The sequence below is a fragment of the Ambystoma mexicanum genome, chromosome 2p (genome assembly GCF_040938575.1).
Source record: "Ambystoma mexicanum isolate Mex_15411 chromosome 2p, UKY_AmexF1_1, whole genome shotgun sequence".
NCBI lineage: Eukaryota > Metazoa > Chordata > Amphibia > Caudata > Ambystomatidae > Ambystoma > Ambystoma mexicanum.
The window spans coordinates 724,129,862-724,152,383 of NC_090923.1; the positions used below are offsets into that span (position 1 = coordinate 724,129,862).

General features: G+C 45.8%; 1 protein-coding gene across 1 annotated transcript in view; it reads left to right on the top strand.

Annotated features, from left to right (window-relative positions):
• Positions 1–22,522, top strand: part of LOC138566724 (RAS guanyl-releasing protein 4-like) — a 670,136-nt gene that overhangs the window by 639,749 nt on the left and 7,865 nt on the right. Inside the window, exon 15 of the mRNA XM_069644328.1 lies at positions 15,202–15,473. Coding sequence (XP_069500429.1) covers positions 15,202–15,473 — 272 coding nt within the window. The remainder of the gene's footprint in view (positions 1–15,201; positions 15,474–22,522) is intronic.

The window sequence follows — 22,522 nt, forward strand, 5'->3', positions numbered from 1 at the left end:
TCACATTTTAACTCATTATACAATATTGGCACAATACATACTCATTCATTCAGACTCAATACAAAAGTACAATACATAAATATAAATATAAATACAATACAATGAAGTGTTAATTACCTTAGATCCTAATTATCACATATCGATACCAATTTATCATTAACATTTTCAGTATTTCTAGGTGGAAATGTTTTCCATACTCTATATAATGCTATATGGACTGCCTCAGATTGCACATTCAGGCACCATCTCCAAAATTCCTCCGACTGTATATAACTCATGCTGTGGACTAATCGACCATAATTCAACATATAGTGATTTCGTCTTTCTGGGCATGAAGTGAGTACATTGTGATGCTGGAAATGCATCAGAGGGACAGGGCCTCTGAATCCTTGTCCTTTACTGCTTTTTATCGTGTGTTCTGTCGTGTTTTCTGCCCAGGAGTCCATGTGGGACTCCTGGCAGTGCAGCTCTCTCTTTTGGTTTGGTGAACAGACCCATGGGATACTCTTATGGCACCCATGGGTAGGGGTACAACCCTGTGCCCCTAGTGTATGTTTTTGGGCACCTGTGGGTGGCCCACAGAGCAGGGTATGGGCTAGTGGCAGCTCCATGCTGAATTTGACAGGTGCTCTGGGTGTCCTCCATTTTGGGATACCCAGGCCCTGCCATTGGGATCAGTTGATTCCTGATGGCCCCTGTGGCCTCTTGCTTTCTATTGCCTGTTACCTTGTTTTCCCAAAGTCCTGGGAAGCCCTGACTCTGTCCCTTCCCCCTGACTGGCTGTTGGGTGGAAGTTCCATATATGGTGTTGTTGTGAAGGCCCAGCTAGACTGACTGGAGCCTTCCCAGTGACTGTATGTTGTGGGTACCTCCAGTGGGTGGGACCTGGGTGAATGGAGTGTGTGACCAATATACACTCCTTGTTGTGGTTGTCTGGTTTCTGGCATGAGAGACAAAGACTGAGACAGCCCTGCCCGAAACTGGCCTGAATGCAGTGTGTAGTGTTGAATGGCTGGGTACTTGTCCCAATCCACATTCCTTGTTGTGAGTGTCTGAAAGGGAGGAGTGTGGCCTGAATGCACTGTGTGCCTGATTGGCTGACTGACTGCATGAATGCCCTTCTGTATGATTGGCTGCTGAGTGTGTGCCAGCAGTGTGGATGAGAGACAGAATAGTATATCTGGGGACCTCTCACCACTGGTAATTGTTCAGAAGCGTTCAGAAGCTGAGTCTCCACTCTAAGAGTAACTGGAACTGCTGATCCTCGACGCCCAGCTGGAAGAAGAAGACTTGCTGTTGCACTTGCTTCGACCGATCTGAAAGCTGCCGAATTCGTCGAGGACTGACCCGAGAGAGGACCTGGTAAGGCGCCCTCTTCCCGTGCTCCGAGGGATCATCGAGCACCGCTACATCTTCGCCGAAGCGCCCTGGAAGTCAGACCCTCGAAAGGCTGCCGACCCGAGACGGGACCGCCGAGGAGATCGAAGTGAAGCACCCGGACATCTCCAAAATCTTTGCGGTCCAGAACAATTGTCATCGAGGTGCCCCGCACGCCTCTGCCTTGCAGGACGCCAACGCTCCATCGTCGACGAGCACCGCTTGGATCGAAGCTGCCGCCTTATCGACGCCGTTCTACCCTGTTTGTTGTCGGACGTTCGACGCCCCTTGTCTCCCGCTTGAAAGGGAAGGCATTCAAGAAGGGCCGTCGATTCCCCGCCGCCGAACGCCGAGTTCCTCGACGCTTCTCGACGCCTCTCGCCGATCCGTGACTCCCGCTTGAAAGGGGGTCGCTCAAGAAGGATCTGTCGACGCCTCTTCGAAGAACTCGACTCCACCAGGTACATTGGGGGGGTAAAAACATTATAGGAGGGAATAAGACTTGCAGAACAATATATGGACTGGGCTTGTGCTATATCTTTATTTTACAGGTTGCCCAGGTGGAGGGATCTCCACACAGGACTGTGTCTAGTGGTAGGGGCCAGTATTCTGCCTATTGCTCAACCATCTTATTTTCTCTCCTCTCTCTATTGCTGGTTTCACTCTATTGATCTGTGTGACATTGTTACAGTATTGTTGATGCACTTTAATGAGATCAAATACAAAGGGTGGTACCACTTTAGAAATGTATATATTTGCCATTGTTGATTTTCCTAAGTACAAAGTGAGTTATTATGATAAGTGTACATAACCTTGAATGTTGATTATATAAAGACTGTGTTCTAACCAATACAGTGTGTGGACATTCCTTTGTGGGGGCTTGGGGACTACACTGTACTTAAGAACCAGCCTGCATCACCTCCTGAGAAGCTAGGCCTTGATTGCTCGACCATAGCTACCGAATAGAGAATCTAGGCTGGGGTCCTCTGTGCCTCCCCTCTACCATATAGAGAGCAGAAGTACAGACCACCCCCTACCAGTCTTTACATACATGCCTAACAGTCTCACATTCATCCATGCCCAGACACATTCGACAATATCTCTCTGTTTTTGGAATCTTCCACTGAGAACCAAAGGTAGACTTCACCGGAAGTTGATTTGTGCGCATTAAAAGTCTAAAATGTCTTACAAGAGGGTCAGGACAACGTATTAAATATCTTTGAGGCGTATAATACTCATGCACAATCCATTCAATATGTTTAAAATTTTTTCAATTTATACATACGATTAAAATTAATTTCCCAATCAACTCTCTTTGCTTTATCTTTGAATGCTTTTTTGATAGCTGGACAAAAAACACATTGGTTCGTTTTTACCTCCGACTGTAATTCTTCAAAGTATTTGCAGCAGCTGGATAGATATTTGCTCCTAGACGTAGGCACATCTAATTTAGCCACATTAGTTCCGATAATTTGTGGCATCAAATCTTGAGCTAACCAGAGCCTGAACATCTGGCCGAACTCTTGGATCAGGTATTCTCTTGTTATCATATAGCGCAATTAGCTGGTGAAATTGGATGTCACGGTTGTTGCGATATTGTGGATAAAATCGAGAGAAGTATCTAAAATAAAACCTGGTAAATGAACTGTAGAGACAATAGTCAGAAAAAGATGTCTTGCTCAGACGGGGAAAACACTGGTATTGTGAAATCAGGGACTGTATCTGGGAGTATACTGATATTGTATAGCCTCAGCATATGTATTGTACTAGAATTGTGCCAACTGGGATTATAATTTGGGGGGTAAACTCGAAGTTTACAGATATGATCTCTCTGGGAAAATTCAGGGATTCTGTATACTGGGAATCTACTGGAATTGTGAATACTAGCAGTCTGCTTGAATAATATTTACTACAGACTGGGCACATTGAGACCATGCTGAGGTTGTCAAACTTCCAATATGCAAGCATTGTTAAAGCTCTGATTATATTGGAATTGGCAGCCTCAGAATATATTGGGTTTGGGAAAACTGAGTGTATTGAATTGTGTACACTGACAATATACAGGGGGTATCAAACAGAATGTACTACAATAGTCAAACAGGGCGCGTCCTGGGATCATGAAACTTGAGCATACTGTGAGTGTCAAACTGAGATTTGGTGTGAAGTGGTATTTTCAAACTATGTATATTTTGGAATTGTGCAAACCTGGAATCTACTAGCATTGTTAAATGTGGAGTCTACTGGGGTGGACATGTGGTAATACACTGGCATTGTGTACACTGAGAATGTCAACTTGGAAGTATGCCTGGATTGACAATCGGTTCCTATTTTGGGATTGTGTAAACCTACTGGGATTGTGCAAACTGGCAATATACAAAATATTTCAGACTAGTGTAAGAGCCTGAGTACTCGGCCAAAGTGCAGGTGTTCATTGACACGGTAGGGCCACGGCATATCCTAAGGCAACAGCTCCCTCTAGCAGTGACAACAGGCGAAGCCATGCGAATTGGCATTGTCTCTGTATATCCTAAGGCAACAGCTCCCTCTAGCGGTGACAACAGGTGAAACTACTGCATGGGACAAGTTAGATAGGGGGTTTACTTAAAATGGCTTTCCTACTAACCCCCATCCTGAAGGAGTTGCACTGGCTACCCCTTCATGCCCTCATCATGTTCAAGTCTGCCTGCATCACCCACAAAGCATAACCTACTTGGTCATGAAACTCCCCATCTCCAGAGGCCAGCCACCACCAGAAGCTGCAACATTGCCAGACTGCAATCAGAGAACTAAAACAGGAAAGTGCCTTTTCCTGATAAGCATCCTGTCTCTCCAACAAGTTACACATGCAGAAGAGACTTGCCCGCTAAATCCTGCAACCTTCAAAGAACATCTTGCCAATCGCTGATCACGCCACTCACCCCTATTTTTCACTCTCACTAATCCATCTCCTCCCCCATGTTCTACTCCTCCTACTCATTTCCGCTCTTCTGCACCTTACTTATAAACTTCATGCCCCCCCAAATTTTTACCAGAATAATGTGCCATGAGGCATCCACAATGGCACACATGCGCTATACACAACCAGTTTATGTTACATTACATTATGAATACATAATATTGAGGCCTGTGTTAAGTGCCATAATGTAATGTACAGGCGGAGAAAAGCACGCCGCTTGTAAATTGCATTCTGTGGCATTTCATTGGAGTTTTCTGCACGGAGATGGTGGACTGAGTGTAAATTCTGCTCCTCCTCTTACTCCGGTTCTGTTTAGAAAATATGCCAGCATCTCAGCACACATGATACTAGTGGAGAGTTTTGAATCCCTATGGATTACATCTGATTTTTGCTCATGTAAGAAACAGGCGGAATCCATAGGGATGCATTGTAAAGCTAGCTCCAGCGGCAAGTAGCATTACTGCTTATTTTCTGTTAGGGGTGTTTTGTTAGGAGTATAAAAAGGAACAGGAACTTGGGAATACTCAAAACTACATGGAGCGGGCTCTAGACATGTAACTGGTAGAGGTCATGGTCCTTTGTGTGTAATTGACACCTCATATAAAAAGCGTATGTGCGTGTTGTCTGCAATTGTGTATATTGGTGCACTGTGCGCAATGGGTAATCATAAAGATTGTCAAACTTGTAATATATTGCAATTCTGCAAACTGAAAAAATACTATGATTGTAAAGGTAAAAAAAAATGCTATAGTGCCAACTGGGAATATGCTGCGGTAGCCAAGACTCTGCAAACTGAGATTATATGGTCAATTTTAGAATGTACTGGGATGGACAATTTGCAGTATAATGATACTGCCAGTCAGCAGGGGGGCTACCATACGGTTTGGGTCTATTTGACCTAAAACATTTGACCTAATCACATTTGATCAAATTTATTTGACATTTTTCCGGTCTTCAATGTGTGGTGAGACCTCCGAAACCCCTTTCCCACTTCCCCTCAACCTAATCTATTGCCTTACCCACCCCATATATATATTTAATAGAATTTGTCAAAAAAAATGTGATCAAATGTTTTAAGTCAAATGTTTTCAGGTCAATTATGCCAATACCCTACCATACACTAGCACTGATCAATGCCAAGAATGCACTTCGGTTAACAAACTGGGATTTGTCTTTGATTAACAAACTGAGTTTTAGTGGATGATCAAACTGGAACTATACTGGGATTGTGAAAGCTGGAAATTTCAAGCTAATAGTCTGCTGGAAGTTTGCTAACTGGGAATAGTATACTGATATTATCAAACTGGGAATAGAATGGGATTGTTGAACCTGTGCAAAGCGTTGGGGCGCACGCTATGGTCACAGTTGTGCTGGTGTCAGATTTAGTGCTAACAGTATTGTAAATGTTGTCATTGCAGCAGGGGTAGAACAAGCAAGTGTTGGTCATTGTGCTGGAGCTAACACGAACATTGAAGGTGCAAGTCCCAAATTTACAATGGCCCTCATTACGACCCTGGAGGAAATCGAAAAACGATGGCGGAAATGCAATACCGCCATCGAATAGCGCTCGGTGCGATTATGACCCGTCACCGTAAAGTACGATGCCATTAGCGACACCGTAGTGAACGCCAACGCTAACTGCACCAAGTACGCGCACGTGCGCCATGCGAAACCGTAATTACCACCATGGTGCAACGGTACGCGAATTCTGACCCTAGCGGAAATTTACCTAACGCCATCAAGCATGGCGGAAAGTACCATTCCGCCATGGTGAGAAGTACGGCATCGCGAACCAACCGTAAATGGCCCTACTGAGTGCCTGTACACCACTCCCTGGCCACATTGCACAACTCCTCGTAGGTGCAATGAAGTCACACAATGCAACCAGTGAAATGTACAAGTCACCCATGCATGCCAACGAACAAATGAATGTAGGGGCTCCAAGTGCCTTGTGAGTGGCCATCCATATTTGCCATGGCACCATTGCCGTACTGATGCAGCACAGGCATGTGAAGGTTCAAGTACAGCAACATGAACTGAAATATGAGACAAACAAAAACAGGCCCCCCATCGCTTGACACCAGTGTAAGGCAACATTCAAAGCAGTATCCTGAGTGAGACTGCACCAGCCCTGTACTCCTGCCAGTAAACAAACCAACCATCAGCATAAGCATGTACCACACAAGTTGGCAGAGTGACTGAGCAGCCAGGCTCATCTCAAGAGGGGCCAATGGGAGCTGCAGGGCACAGATGGCACGAATACAGAAGTTATTCCAATGGACATGACCTCAGTCTCCCTCCAAGAAACGCACGCAAACACAGGCACCTGTGACCAGCCATATTCTGATAATCACATCATTCCACCAATCCACCTGGCTGACCGGCATCTGTTACACAAAAGCTAATCCCCCGCCCCTGAGCATGACAACATCAAAACAGTCATAATGGCAGCCCCTATCCCTGACCTCACTGGGCTTCGTAGGCAAACGCGGCCAGTACAGTACCACGCAACCATACTCAGAAGCCGGAACCCAATGCAGATCTTCTCACAATACATCGCTCCACAAATAGGAATATGCTACATTACTTGCAAAGAATAACGCTACACGGTCAATATCAGAATAGAAATTTAATGCACAACAAAATCACCAAGTCCATACAGCTATTAGGTCATGAACTCCAAAATATATTTCATTATTGTGGGCTGCATCCGCAATAAATGACCAGCTTCTTCTTGTGTGATGCCCTGTTCCTTCATGGTACACAGGGGCTACATTCACGTTCAAAAAGGCAACATGGAAGCGCCTACAACCGCAGGGCCGTCCCATTAGGTAGGCACTAGTCCAGCTGAAAGGTCGATATGTTGCTCCTAGCCACTAGTACTGCGTAAGGGCATGTGGCCCATTGGCGATCGTCCCATAAGATCGAAATGGTGCTCCACTGATTAACACGAAGCAGCAGGTGTCGGGAGTAAAAGCCATCTGCAGGAGTGGCATACAGATGGCAGCGGCAAAAGGGGAGGAGATACCTGTCACCCAAATGAAATGAAAAAGAATAGTATGGGCATCAGAACTTCATTTGAATTACTCACTTCAATGATCACACTAAATCCACAGCCATATGCATGCTAGCCCACTCAAAAGGATTATTCCCACCCAAAAATCACTTGCGAATCATAACTATATAAATCGAGGTGAAAACACTATTACAAACGAGTGTTTGTGTGCATGCGTCTGTTAAAACAGAATCCATTAGATGGGATTAGTAACGTGCATAGACACAAGTGTTTGAAGGCGCGTCGAGACAGGGAGGGTTCAACAAGGGCAGATAGACGATGGTCCCACTATGGCAGCCCTGCATCACATAGCGCAGGGGAAGTGGATAGATTCCAAAAAGCCCTGTACATGGCAAACTCTCTATTAAATCATCTGTCCATGCATCCATACATCATTCCCTCATCCCGGTATGAAAACGCCTGATTATTTACTCACATAACATGTGAAATTTCCATTGAGTCTGTGCGTAATGCAGTCTGCAAAATCCACTGTGCTCCAGCCCGGAATTCCAGTGTTGTGAAGTAACATGTATTTGGGAACGTCCTGCCTTATCGTCCACTACGCTATTGCGCATCCCATACTATTCATATCAATCATTGCATTCTCGCCATGGCCCCTGTCCGAAGGACATTAAACAATAGAACTTTATATCTGCAGTCAGACCTGTGGGCGTCTCCTCGCCGCTAGCTGAAAACCGAACGCGCTGTCCTTCGAATTCCTCATTTGCAACATCACGTCGAAAAGGCATCTGTGACCGCTTGAAATCACAAATCCATCCATGTAGTGCGGCAGTGTGTGAAAATGGCAACTGGCTTCACTCACAAATGGGACGCCCCGCCCGTCGGTGAACCTCGGTACAGTGCTGCATGAGGGTCCACCGTTAATCGAGTACTACATTCCACTGACCCTTCACAAGTTAGTTCGCGACTGCAAAGATAGTATGTGAAACAATGGGACCATAGCAGAATGAACATATAAACCAATATTTCACTGCCATCGGGATTAAATACATGATTGTAATAGCAAGATGCCATGCGTCAAATTGCAGCGTTGTGTGCGGGACGTGCTCGCCCAAAGGGGATTGCAGCTGGCACAGGTGGAATGAATCACCACAGGTGGAGGCTATACAGCCTGAAAACACATAAATTGCACACCCAACCCCCTCCCACAACCACACCCACTCCAAAATGCTACCGGCAGGACTAGCGATGTTGGCCCTGGGGGACCTGATAGCACTGCAAGTACTCCAACTTCAAGAAGAAGACGAACACCAACTACTACAACAACCGGCCGCACAGAGGAGACGCAGGAGGAGGAGGAGGGCAAGGCAGGGCCAGCAAGGCCCGCCAGCACAGCCACTACCACCACGCAGGCAGCCCGCAATCCCACGCCTCCGAGCTCATCCGTTCAACCTCACTGATGAGCAGATCCACACCCTCTACCGTTTGGACCGGGACACCATAACCGCCATTGTGGACATGACACACGCTGACCTTGTCAGCATGATAGATAGCCCAACCGCCATCCCACCCCTACTGAAGGTGGTGTCTGTACTCCACTTCCTGGCCACAGGCACCTACCAGCACACAGTCGGACAGTTGCATGGCATTTCACAGCCACTGTTGTCACGGACACTATTGCAAGTGCTCGATGCCCTCCTGAAGCACGCAGACGACTACATCTCTCTACCACGCTCGGAGCAGGAAATTACGAACACAAAAGTGGGATTCCATGCACTTGCCGGCATACCGGGTTGCATTGATGCCATCGACTGCACCCATGTGGAATTGGTTGTCCCACATGCCATGGAGGCCCAGTACCGCAACCGAAAACAATATCATTCTCTTAATGTACAAATGGTGTGTGACTCCAACAGGATCATTACACATTGTTGTGCCCGATTTCCTGGATCAACCCATGATTCTATGGTCTTGAGGAACTCTACAATACCACGCTACATGGAGCGACACGCAGGGAACAGATCCTGGCTACTCGGTGAGTCTCATTTCATGCATGATAATGTGGGGTATGTGATGCGGCAATGACCTGGCAGGAAGGGGGGGGGATGCGTACGTAGCAATGTCATTCCACAAACATCCTTTATTGTCCACATACAGGTGATGCCGGGTATCCACTGAAGAGATGGCTCCTTACACCACTCCGGAACCCACAGAACCAGCATGAGGAGGACTACAACCATGCCCACTCACGTACCCGTGTAGTCATAGAACAGGCATTCGGCCTACTGAAGGGTCGTTTCCGCTGCCTCAGCAGGTCTGGCGGGGCACTCCTGTACCGCCATGAGAAGGTTGCAAAGATGGTCATGGCATGTGTCATGCTACACAACATGTGCGTACGTAGAAATGTGCCCATGCCCCCTGACGCAGAACTGCAAGCACCTGAAGATGGTCATGATGAGGGTGGGCATGTGGCAGCACCTCAAGGAGTCCGCGAGGCACAGGAGGGCCGTGAAATTCGTCAGATTCTCATAGATTCATGCTTCTAGCACTGGTGGCTGATACATGGACACGGGACTTGTGGCACTGTGTGTGTCTGGAACATGCACAATATGGACTGTACGCCTATAAAGGCCTCGTACACAAAGATCAATGTCCACACATCTCATTGGATGATTGTGAAATGTTTATAGCATATGTGAAATTATGTTACACACCCCATCGACCCGCCACCCAAGTAAGCCCAACACACCCCCTCCACCCTCCTACCTCCCCCCCGAACACCAGTGTCCAAAGATGCTCATTGTCAGTGGGCAGACGCTATTGCAAGCCCCCTCTCCGGGTATCAGGGGCACCCCTGCCTGTGGAGCGCAGGTTCCTCCCAGATCTACGTTGGGGGCTGCCCTGGACGGAACTTGCAATGGATGATGTCTCTGCCTGCTCACGTCCATGCATGTCCCTAAGGGTTTGTGAGAGCTCAGTGAGCACACGGCGCACAGCGGCAAGTTCAGCACATACGTCTTTGGACGTCGCATGCAGTTCCCCCCTCAGGCTCTCGGTGCTTCTCTCCATTTGTACCCTCAGGCTCTCGGTGCTTCTCTCCATTTGTGCCCTTAGTGTCTCTGTACTTCTCTCCATTTCTGCCCTAAGTGTCTCAGTAGATGTTTCTATGGCTGCCTTAGTACCCCCACATTCATCAGCATGGTCCTTGAGGAGCGTGGCCAGTTGCTGCTGTTGCACGATCACCTGGTCGAGGGACTGTTGCCTCTGCTGTGCCATGGCCATTTGCGGTGGTGTCACAGAGGGGCTGATCACCTCATGTTGCCTTGCCACAGGGCTTGTGGGGGATGGCCAGTCGTCGTCTTGTGGCTGCCCCTGCGTGGTATCCTCATAGTGTACGGGATGAAACAAACAGGGGGATTGAGACAGGTCATGGATGGATCCTACATCGACATCACCGTTTTCTGTGTCGGAGCATGCTGCCATTAATGCAGTGTCACCTATGGTGCTGCTGCCACCAGAAGCAGTGCCTTCTGTGGCATCCATTGGGGGGACCTGTGGTGGTGCTGTTGTGGGCATGCTGGCTGCTGGGGTGCCTGTTGAAGTCCCCTCCTGTGTGCTGCCACTTGATTTGTGCTGCTGCCGTGTCTTGATCCGTGCAGCTGAGGTGGAGGGTCTTTGGCCGTTGGTCTTGGCCCTCTTTGCAGGTGTGCTGGTAGGGGTGTCCTGGAGCTCGTCGTTTGAATCGGACCCTGTGGTGGAGTAAAGGAGGGCGAGCGTTATTGATGGGTCTGTGGAAATTAGAATGGCAATGTATCACATGCATTGGGGTGGTACCTGAGGGTGATTTGGGTCAGGGCCTTGGAGGTGGTTTCATTTTTGTGTGGATTGAGGATGCAGTTGTTTTGCAGCCTGCAGTTAGGGTGTGCATGCTGCACGTGTAGAGGGTGTTTTTAGGATTTTTAATTATTTATGTATTTAATGTGACTTTTAAAGTGCGCTATCAGGCCAATGTATGTGGACGTTCTCCTGGACCTGTGTTGCTGTTGCACTATGTGGACACATGGTACTTCACATGATTGGACATTGTGGATTTAGCATTGTTTTATTTGGCCCACCTACCTGATTCTTCGGATGTCTGCACTCCTTTCTCCATCCCTCCGACTCCCTCTATACTCTCCATTCCAATGGTGGAGGCACAGATTTCTTCCCAGGGGGTCAACTTGATGGGTGATTCCGATCCTCCCCCGGTAGCTGTGGCAATGTTACGGTTGGCGGATAGTATGCTCCGTACGCGTATCCGCAAGTCGTCCCATCGCTTTCTGCATTGCTGTGGGTTGCGGGGTGCGGTCCCCACCGCACTTACCCGCTGTGCCACCAGGGCCCATATGGCCTTCTTGTTCGCAAGTGCCGTCCTGGTCATTTGCGTCGAGAAGACGACGGCAGCATTCTCCTGGAGGGTCTCTGTGAGCACGGTGAGTTCCTCACGGGAGAAGTGGACCTGCCGCTTGCGGTCGCACGCTTTTTTCGCTACTTTTCCCATTTTTATTGTTTTCACTAGGGTGGATGACGGGTTGGGATGTGTCTCAGGGTAGTATTTTTAATGGTTTTGTGGGAATTCTGATTTTATAGGTGTACGGCGTGCTGTTTCCCGTTCCGGGACCATGTTTTTACTTCCGTTTCCGTATATTTACGGTCACCGTATTTTCCGATTGCCGCTCATTACGGTGACCGCTATGATGGGTGGCGGAATTGCACCTAGGGTGCCGTACGACGGCGGTGAGGGGCGTTTTGGGGACATTTCCGCCATCGCGGACTTTGCACTTCCGCCATGGCGTAGTGCTCGTGCCCGATGGGTCGGAATTAGCCGCACTTTACTCCGTCGTGCAATGGCGGAAACACTATTTACGCTATGGCGGTCAGGTCAGTTACTTTCCGCCAGGGTCGTAATGAGGGCCAATGTCTTATTGCTGGTAGAAAAATAGGCGTCGTGTGGCTTATAGGGCGGCACAATGACCATATTGTGGTTTTTGCAGCACTCATGCAAATCCTGACATTGTGCCAGTGCAAAAATCAGCCATATTTAATTAGGGCCTGATTCATGGTATTCTTTGCATGGTTCAGAATCACTTTGCACTGCTGAAAAGTGACTTTGCACTGCTGACACAAACCCTGATTCATGGAAGTGTGCAAAGTGTATTTTTGTACTGCAAAGACAGTGCAAAGTCATTTTTGCAGTGCAAAATTAACTTAGTAACTGCAAAAATACATTTTGCCCAGTTCCATGAATCAGGTGTTGGCAGTGCAAAGTCACTTTTTAGCAGTGCAAAGCCACTTTGAACCGTGCAAAAAAATCCATGAATCGGGCCTTAGTTCACTCGTGCTATTAGAGCTCCAGATAAGAGTGATAGCTGCATTTCTTTGCTCCCTAAATTCAGGCCAATACTCTCAGCAAAAAAACACAAAGAGTAATAGGTACCCTCGAGTCTGATCCTTTACGCCACCAGCGCCTGCTCAGATGACATTTAGGAGAATTGCAGGTGACAAAAAATGTACAGTTTTAAAGTTAATAAAATATGTTTGTATCCACTTAAAAAACACTAGTTGGGAAAGATAATTACATTGAGTGCCACAGTGCGTAGCTTTTGCTGGCCATCCAGTTGCTAAGCGACCAGGGGCATTGTTGTCCTCGTTCTTTCTAGCGAAAGCAGCAGAAGGTAAATTGTACTGGGAGGGGGCAGTCAAGGCCAGCCAATTATAGGCGCACTGAACTTATTAGCACGTTACTATGATGTGCAAACATGGCATAACCGAATATGGCAATTATGTGGGAAATGAACAACGGGGCTTCCTACAAGTATGGTGGACCTGTAAAAAAATTGAGGTAACGTGGTGGTTATTCAGTTACCCGCACCCTCCTACTACATGTTTGGTGATGAGGTGGAGGACTTTCCTCCAGCAAAAAAGCTGGGGTGAAATCTGTGACCTTAATGCCAAAATTGTCAGAATTACCGCCAGCGGTAATTCTGCCAAAATCCCCATGGAGTCCATGGACTCCTAAAAATGGGGATTTACACTGTCTTCCACCACTTCTAATCCCACAGTAAATTCGAGGGGCAAAGTGGCGGTAACGAGTGGCGGTAACGGTAAATCCACTCAGCTGTATTTCAGCAGATTTACCACTGAAATACTGCCAAACTTGTAATGAGGCCCATTGTGAAATGCAACAATTATATGCCAGAGTTGTGGACATGATTTGCTGATGGATAACATGAGGAGCGCCTGGAAGGGCTTGTGTCATTATTTGAAGGTGGACGCTTTGAGGGAGCCCGTTGCCTCGGTGTGGCTAAATCCTACTATCAAAATAGATGGCAAGGTGGTCTTTTGGGCAGATTGGTTTCTGGGTGGGGTGAGGTGGGTTGCTGATCTGTTTACAAATGGTCGTTGGATGAATGCAAGGGAATTGCAGCAACAATATGTTATAGAAAACTTTAGACCCTCTGATTTTGTGAAGCTTAAACGTGCGATTGGAGTTGTGGATTTGGAGAGGAGAATTGCATTGGATCTGTTTGCAAGGAATTTGGTGGGTTCGGGTGGGGGACTGGCCAGTCGCCTGTATAAAGCATTTGTTTCATGTTATCAGGTGAATGATTCTTTAAGAGAGGAATGGGGCAGGAGAATCGGATTGGATATCACAGAGGGCTTATGGCAAAACATGTGTGTGAATGTGAAGTTGTGCTCGCTGGGACTCACGGAAAGATCGAGACGGATTAAAATTCTTAATCGAATTTATTGGACGCCCGAGAGAATGTGTAACAGAGGGTTGTTGGAGAGTGCAGATTGTTGGAGATGTTCATGTGAGATTGGTACGATGGAACATCTGCTATGGGATTGTAGGCTGGTGAGACTGTTTTGGGGTGAGATTGGACGTGTGTGTGATGAAGTGATTGTTGGTCTCCCAGTCTTAGATTTTAGTGTGATCATATTTGGGAGTGATGAGTCTTTGGATGATCTCACTCACAGTGAGAAGAAGTGGTTGTTCAGAGGGGCGATGACTGGTAAAAGAATTATATTGAGGAACTGGAAGAATGCTTTGACATTGAATGGCTTTGTTTGAGAAAATATGGGGTAGATTTTTGCAGTTGTTTTAAATTGACATTATAGTTGTTTGGTGGGGGGTAATTGAGAGATGTATTTGAGATGTATGGGATTTAGGGTATTGTATATCTCGCTGTGTACATAGTACTGTGTAAAATGTTGTGCTTTTCTTGTGTTTTGTTTTTTTCATGTGTTATTTGATATACACTGATTGTATTGGGATTTGTTATGGATGTTGTGTAAATAAAGTTTCAAAAAAAACAAAATTATATGCCAACCCGGGAATAATGAAAACTGGCAATGATCTTCTAAGCTGGCATAATATAATTGGATAAGTGATCAGAAATTAAACTGGTAATTATGTTTTAAGTATGAATGAAACTGATAATGATGCGCTATCAATGCAAATAATAAACTGGCAATAATGAGTTGTAATATGCATATATTAAAATCTTAGTGAATAATATTTTCCAAATTATTCAGAACCTTATTGTAGCAGTCTCACTATGAATTTGTCCATAACTCTGCTTCCACTATCGGGCATTAATCTGAGGTGGCTTCAGAAGTCTGATCCCCTAAGTAGTGACGTCCTCCGATTGGTAATGTTCCTGCAGGGGGTATATTTGCTCTCATTTGGGAATGCATTAAAGGGAAGGAGATTTGCATAGGAACCCTAATTCGTACTTGGATACATGTCAATCTTCCACTGGTTCATCGGGGCGTTGTGTGACAGTGCTGACTTTCTTTTGATCTCCAGGCTCTGAGGAGGAGACCTTCACCTTCACACCGAGTGGCAATCATGGGGATGAGAGGAGGGAGCACTGCACATGGACCAGTGCAAGCTCTCTTCCAAGGAACTCTGTCTGTAGGAGACCAGGGAGGCTTGTGCACAAGCGGACACAGACAGAGGGGCTCCCAGTGATGCCTGATGGAAACCAGCACCCCAAACCACAGGACCATGAGGGAGACTCCTGGCCCAGGAGCCCTGAACATGATGACCTCTTCGTCAGACTGCAAGCACTGGAAAAGGTAAGAATGGGAGCCACCGTAGTGGCTGGTATTCTTTTGGGGGGGGGGCAGGTAGTACTAAGTTACTCGGTTCCACAGCATAGTGTTTCTATGGATGGTGTTGACTTATTTACTATGTGTAACTCCAAAGGCCAGGAAAGTTAGCTATGTTTGCAATTGTATATATAAAGTGATTTGCCAAACCGCTAAACGTGAAATAATGGTACAAAAATATTGAACAAGTAAATGACATAGAAAATCTAGTGGGAAGAAGTCATTAAGAAATCTTTAAGCTTCAAGCGGAATAAAGAGAGGAGAGACAGGAACAAGATGATGATGAATAGGGGTAAAGAGTTTCAGTGTTTAGAAAAAAAGAACAGAAGCAAGATTGTGCACTGGGTAGTTTAGACACTACCAGAAGGAAATGAGCTTGGGAACGATGAGTGCAAGAAGAGGCATACTTTGTGACAAAGGAAGAGAGATATGAGAGGGCAAGACCATGAGTACACTTGAAGACAACACAGAAAAAGTGAAAGAGAATTCAAGATTCAAATGACAGCTAACATATAGCTCAAGAGTGGGAATGAGGACTTAAAGATAGGCCATAAAACAAAGCGGAACAATAGTTGAAACAAGAAAAGATAAGAATGGTATTAAGTAGCTTAGTAGCATGGAAACAAAGAAAAGTGACAAGTCGTACGAACTTTGACAGTTGCAATTGACATGTTATTAGCAATGTTGGTGGAAAAGGAGAGTGAGGATTCAAAAATGACTCTTAAATTATGTGCGAGGTTTAACGAGGAAGAGCAGAAAAAGGAAAGGGGAAAAATAAGAGGAAGGCAGAGGAGGGGGGTCAGTAGAGTTGGAAAAAAAGAAATCTGTTTTTAGGCATGGGGGTGAGTAAAGTGGGTGTGCATCCACGTTCGGATGTGTGACGGATCACTGAATGTTGTCACTCCTCCCCAGGGGGAAACCCCTTCCCATGAGGCCAGGGAGGTGAGGCTGCTACCCGATATTCCCCCTGGTGGTAGTATAATGCGGGAGGATCTCATGGGGGGGGGGACCCACCTCCACCCTCGGGAGAAAGACAACCATTTAGGGTATAGCCCTGATAAGAACATCACACCACGGCACACTCTAGCCTCTCCTTCATTTACTAACCTCTTTATAGACAGTAGACCAATGTACTGTCGTAAAGTTGACTGCCTCAAGGTCCTGGAAAGTACTGAGACAAAGGAGAACATCAGGAATATAGTTAATCCAAGTACTGGGATGAAGTGGAATCCAGGAACAATGAAGAGCAATACCAAGAAGGAATTGCAGCGTTATAGACTTCTGCCGAGATGTGGTTCCTTTTGCGCAATAAAACCAAGGAAGGACTGCCAACCAGGACGTGAGACTGGGAAGCACAAAGGAGACGCAGAGAAGACCAGGATGGAGCCGAGAGTAGTCCGCTCCCGGAGTCAAGAGGACAACAGGACTCCTTTGCCTGAAGGCTTCCAGACGGAAATGCGAGGCTGGCCGACAGTGACGTGAACGCGAGAGGCAGCATCCAGACCGTTGCACCAAGAGTCGGGCAGGAGATCTGCGAGGCACCAAAGCACAGAGATGCCTGTGCAGCACACAGAGTAGAAGGCAGTCCCCAGAAAGAAGCGGCACGGCATCCCAGGAACACAGAAGGTAACGGGAGAGGTGCAGGAACTGGTAGGGGCTGTAAGGAAGACGTGGTATCAAACAGTGAAGACAGACACAAGTGATCACAGTTCAAGGGTGTTTATTGAACTTTAAATGGGCTGATTAAATGCCTATCTAATCCTAACTGTAAAGATGGGAGCAAGCTACAACCATCAAATAATAATAACGCAGTCCTAGTGGATCTCTGTCAAAATAAAACTATACTAATTAACCTATTGCCAATCCTTACTTCTAATAATAGGGTGTGGGAAACAATGTTATACAAAAAGAAAAGTGTTCAAGAAATGATATGTCAGGATATTTGAGCAGTTGGCTTCCCTTCCCCACGTTTTCAGCACGGGTCAAGGCGGCACGTTCGAGCTCCGCACACAGTCTGGCTTCTCGGCCACGAGGATGCAGTTCCAAACACAAATATCAGGGTCTTCTGTGCCAAAGTCTCTTTACCATCCAAAGTCTCTTATTACAGGGGGCCTGATGCAACAAACAAACATTAAAGTTCCTTTCTTCTTAGGATTTCTACATTCACAAGTTCTCAGGTGATTTCTGTTCACTGCAGGCTCAGACCCTTCTTTTTACCGCAATGTTTACACTTGATCTCCCTCGTTCGGGCTCGGATCATGGATCTCCCTTTAGTACAATATTCACATTTGGTCTCCCCCTTTTGGGCTCGGACCATGTAATCTCTCTTTCTACGTTTTCCTCTTGATATCAAAATGAAAGACTTTCGAATGTGCAATGGGTTTTGCTTAAACCGTTGCAGGACCACTTCGATTTACTTCACACAATGTTCTTAGCCCTCTTCTACTTTCGTTTCTTTAACTTCTTGGTGGGATACCTTACAGGGACCTTCGATTGAGCACATTCGTGGTGCCGGACCACTCTGTCAACGGTATCATATCTTTTCTTCTCAAGTTCAAACATTCATCAGCAGTTTAGCTTTACTTGCGTCTTTCATCACAGGCGTTCAACAATGTTCAGTCCAGCGCTTGTAATACAATGTTGCCACTTGCAACCTTGACTTCATCACAGACCGCTCTTTCTGTATTGACGTCTCTGGTGCTGCTTTATTCTTGGAGCCAAGAACACCAACACAGCGTCTGCTGCGTCTGCTGCTCCTGCCTGCCTTGGTTAGACACGTGGGAGGGCCTCCGGTACCTCAGACACACAATGCAGGATTCTTCATCCTGGTTTTCTGGCCTTACGCTTTCACTGTCGAAGGTTTCTTGAAAGAAACGGTTCTTTGCCGAAAAAGTCGTGTATTTCCCTCCTTGTGAACCCTTGTTGATTGGCCGTCTTTCTCCCCTCGTTCAGCTGCCGACTCAAAACTGCTGTTCCTTTGTGTGCTTTGCCTAGCTCAGAGTGTGCCTTTTATCCATGTGGGGAAGTCTAATGGAAGTCAGGTGTGAGTAATTGCCAGTAATTCCGACCTCACCTAACCATTGTAGTGGGACATGTCAGGTATACTGCTCGTGGGTTAGTCTGTTTTCCTTCAGAGCGGGCTGTCGATGTGAAAGTGTTCGTGTAGGGAAGGGAGGGGGTAGAGTTCACACATAACCTACCTGGTGGGATGTGGTAAAGATATTGCAGGGGAGGGAAACTGCATCTCGCCATCAAGTGTCCCACTCCCACTGCCCGAAGACCCCTCACCCAGGTGATCCTCCCGCACTGGTCCACCCCAGGAACTGCATCCAAAAGCAATGGCTGTGTCCTGGCCACCTGGATGACAGATCCCCGGGGACTAGTGGGTGAGACACAAATATAAATATACATGAGATTCAGTACACATATTAATATGATAAAAAATAAAACAATCATGCATTTTATTCTATTCTGAACCATACTTTTGTACCGAAATTGGGAGGCACAATGACAGAAGGTTTCCCAGCGCTATGATGATCATCAAAGATCCAAAGAAAGATGACAGGGAATTTAAGAAATGCACATTCAAATTACTAATTGAAAAGTTAGGTTTTTAACTTTTTTCTAAAGGATAAAAGATCAAGTATTTCTCTGATGGAAAGAGGAAGGTTGTTCCAAAATCTAGTATCTAAAACGGTGCTTAGCCTTCCAAAGGCTTTGACTCTCTGAAAACAATTATCAACTTCAGTTTCCTAGAAGATTTCAAGACTCTCGAAGGCTCTTACTGAATAAAGCATTTTTTTAAAATATGTTGGAGCTGAGAAATATGTATTGTCAATCAGCACCTGGAGTTCAACTCTGGCGCTAACAGAAAGCCAATGAAATTGCTTCAAAACTGGGGAAACATGATCCCATTTGACTATTTGGGGCTCCTGTTGACTATACGAGCTGATGACTTTGAAGAAACTGTAGTCGTTAGATTTCTCATTTCGTTGAGGTAAGATATCAGCTGTCACAATAATCAATTTTAAACTCAATTATGGCCCTAGTTAAGGTGGCACAGTGTTTTTCAGATGGTACCAGCCTTAATTGTTTAAGGACCATTATGTGATGATTGGTGGAATTAATTATGCTATTTCTTTTTTACAAGGCATAGACCAGGTCACATCCAGAATCATGCCAATCAGTTTCGCTTTGTCTGATATCTTGTTGGAATAATTAGACAGATATCATTTCTTTGCATTTTATGAACTTGGGGGATGGGGAGATCATGAGAAGCTCGGTTTTAGCTTGGAGAGGGAGCCTCATCAGACGGTAATTGGGTATCTGAGATTAATCTAAACTCTTGTAGAGAGGATCCATCGTCAATGGAGGGGGCTAATACCAACTTTGCAAATTCAGCCATTAAGTCTATCCTAGTAGGAAACTGGAAGAGTGCTCCTCAGCTCATCAATACGAGGAGTTGAGTATCAAGGTCTCTAAGAAATCTTTGGAATACGACACTCAGATTTTTGGACTTGAGAACTTGACACAAGTTAATGGTCTACTGGAAAAAAATCGATCTAAGGTACTATCCATCTTTACTCAGATTCCAGCTTTGGGGTCCATTCATGCAGGAGAAATTGATCATATTCCTGTATTTGGCCTGAATATACTAATGTCATATTTCCACTCAAGACTGGTAGCAAAGCTGGTCCGGGAACAGTCAGATATAATGAGATCCATGGGCTTTGAAGTGATTAATTTTGAAAATTAAAGCCAAATTGATTGCTTTGTGTTGAGTGGCAATAAAAGGAATATTCATGACCTTCATAAAGTTACAGGGGGGCCCTGACTAGGGTTATTCCAGTTACCTCTGTAATTCATTCTCTGGGGGGTACTAACCAGCTAAACGGTATTACAACGGAATGGGCCTGACTCTTAGAGGCTATATGCAAGAATATCATGCCCAGCGAAACCCAGCCTAATCTTTAACCACAATTTCCTTAGAATCTTATCTTGGAACTGTTGTAACCTCGATAATTTAAGAAAGTTAATAAATTGTAGGTCACCATTATGGGAGTAGGATGTGTGCATGTTCCAAGAGACTATCAGTGTCATGGCAGTCTTTACGGCAGGAGGCCACCAAAACGGTAATACTGTTTCTGCCACTTGGAATGCTGTAATTACTGGCATTTGGAGGATTTGTGGGATTCCATGAACTCCTTTCCTATTTGACGTGGCTCAATGAAAATCAATTCTTTGATTTGACTCCACTTGGTCTGTAACGTAAGCTGACAACCTTTGCTTTGTATGCAGAAGATATTAATCTTATAGTTAATGGAAAGAAGTCTAGAATAGTTATATTTTCCAAGACATGGATGGCAGAGGTCATGGGTTGGGGAGTTGGCAATGCACATCTGGAACCTACCCACTCCATTAGATTTCTGGGATTTAATGTCAATCTTGAATCACCCAGTTAAAGAGACTAAGCGTATCGAAATGTAGTTTCTCCTTACTCCCTTTTTGGAAGTTCTATTTGGCCGAAATGTCGACTGTGTCAAAACTCATAGTACAAGGAGACAATTAAGCATCTGATACTATCCTGTGAAGCCACGAGACACGTAAAGTATCATCACTTCAGTTATATTGAAGATCTTCGTACCTCGGAAAGTGTCAATATTCTTTGATCTGATTTAATGTGGGGCTATAGTAATTCTAAATTGCTGCGTTTATACTGGAGGATTTTAGACATGTTTAAAATGGTAGATATACACATGTAAATATGATATGTATTCATTTTAATCCGTTTTTATGTAATATAATCAATTCATTGTTTGATTTTTGAGATATAGGGCCTCATTACACGGTAGGCGGTGGACCAAGGTGCTATTAGCACCTTGGTCCATGCCGGTAAAATACCGGCACCTCCTTGCTGGAAAGGGGAATTACCGCCCTATTCCAAGGTTGGCGGGGCGGTAATTCCCCCTTCCCCCATTGCCCTTCCCCATTCCCATTTTTGCCCCATAGGGCTCTATAGGAATGGAGAAGGCGCTAATTACGGTGCCGCAAATTGCGGTACCGTAATTAGCACCCTGGTCCCTTTGCGGGTTGGTTTTTAACGCCTGCTAAAAAGCAGGCGTTAAAGTTCCAACCCGCAAAGGGACATCGTAGTAAGGCGGTAAGGGTTTACCGGTACCAGTGCCCTTACCGGTACCGGTAAACCCTTACCGCACTACGTGTAATGAGGCCCATATTCTTGTTTTTATGTATAGTGGAAAGGTTTGAATTAAAACCAAATCACTAATTAAAAAAAGCAAGCAGTTGTTCCTCAAAAAGAGGTGTTTTTGGGGGAAGCCTATAAAGAATTAAAAAATGTACTGAGGTGTTATAATCTTCGCTCTACTTGACCAGTGAATATTCGCAGCTATGTAGTGCTAATGTATTGTATATTAGTAGCACCACTGCCTTCCCCGGATCACTGGGGCAAAGAACTGGGCTGAATCATATTCCCTCCAGTTGGATGTCCTAGCTGCTTCCTGTGTTTACCGCTTCCCTTGTGGTGTTGCTGTCCCTCTACCACTGCACCCCACGCCAACTTGCTTGCATTTGAGCAAAGACTGATCTGTAAAAGAAGCTGCTTTTCTGCATGTTTATCATCTTTGAATTCCTTATGCACCTTCTCTTCTAGTGCATCCCCAAACGCCATGTACCCCTCAAAGTGGATCCCCATGTCGTTGTCCTCTGACAATCCTCAGTGTGCCAGTTGCTGATTTATAACTGACAGTGACCTGCCATGGCCATTGCTGATTTGGCACCACCATTTGTTAGGTGAAATTGGAATTCTATCCAAGGGCCTCATTACACGGAAGGCAGTGATCCAGGGTGCTATTAGCACCCTGGACCATGCCGGTAAATTACCGGCACCGCCTTGGCGGAAAGGGGATTTACCGCCCCATTCCAAGGTCGGTGGGGCGGTAAATCCCCCTTCCGCCATTGCCCTTCCCCATTCCCATTTCTGCCCCATAGGGCTCTAT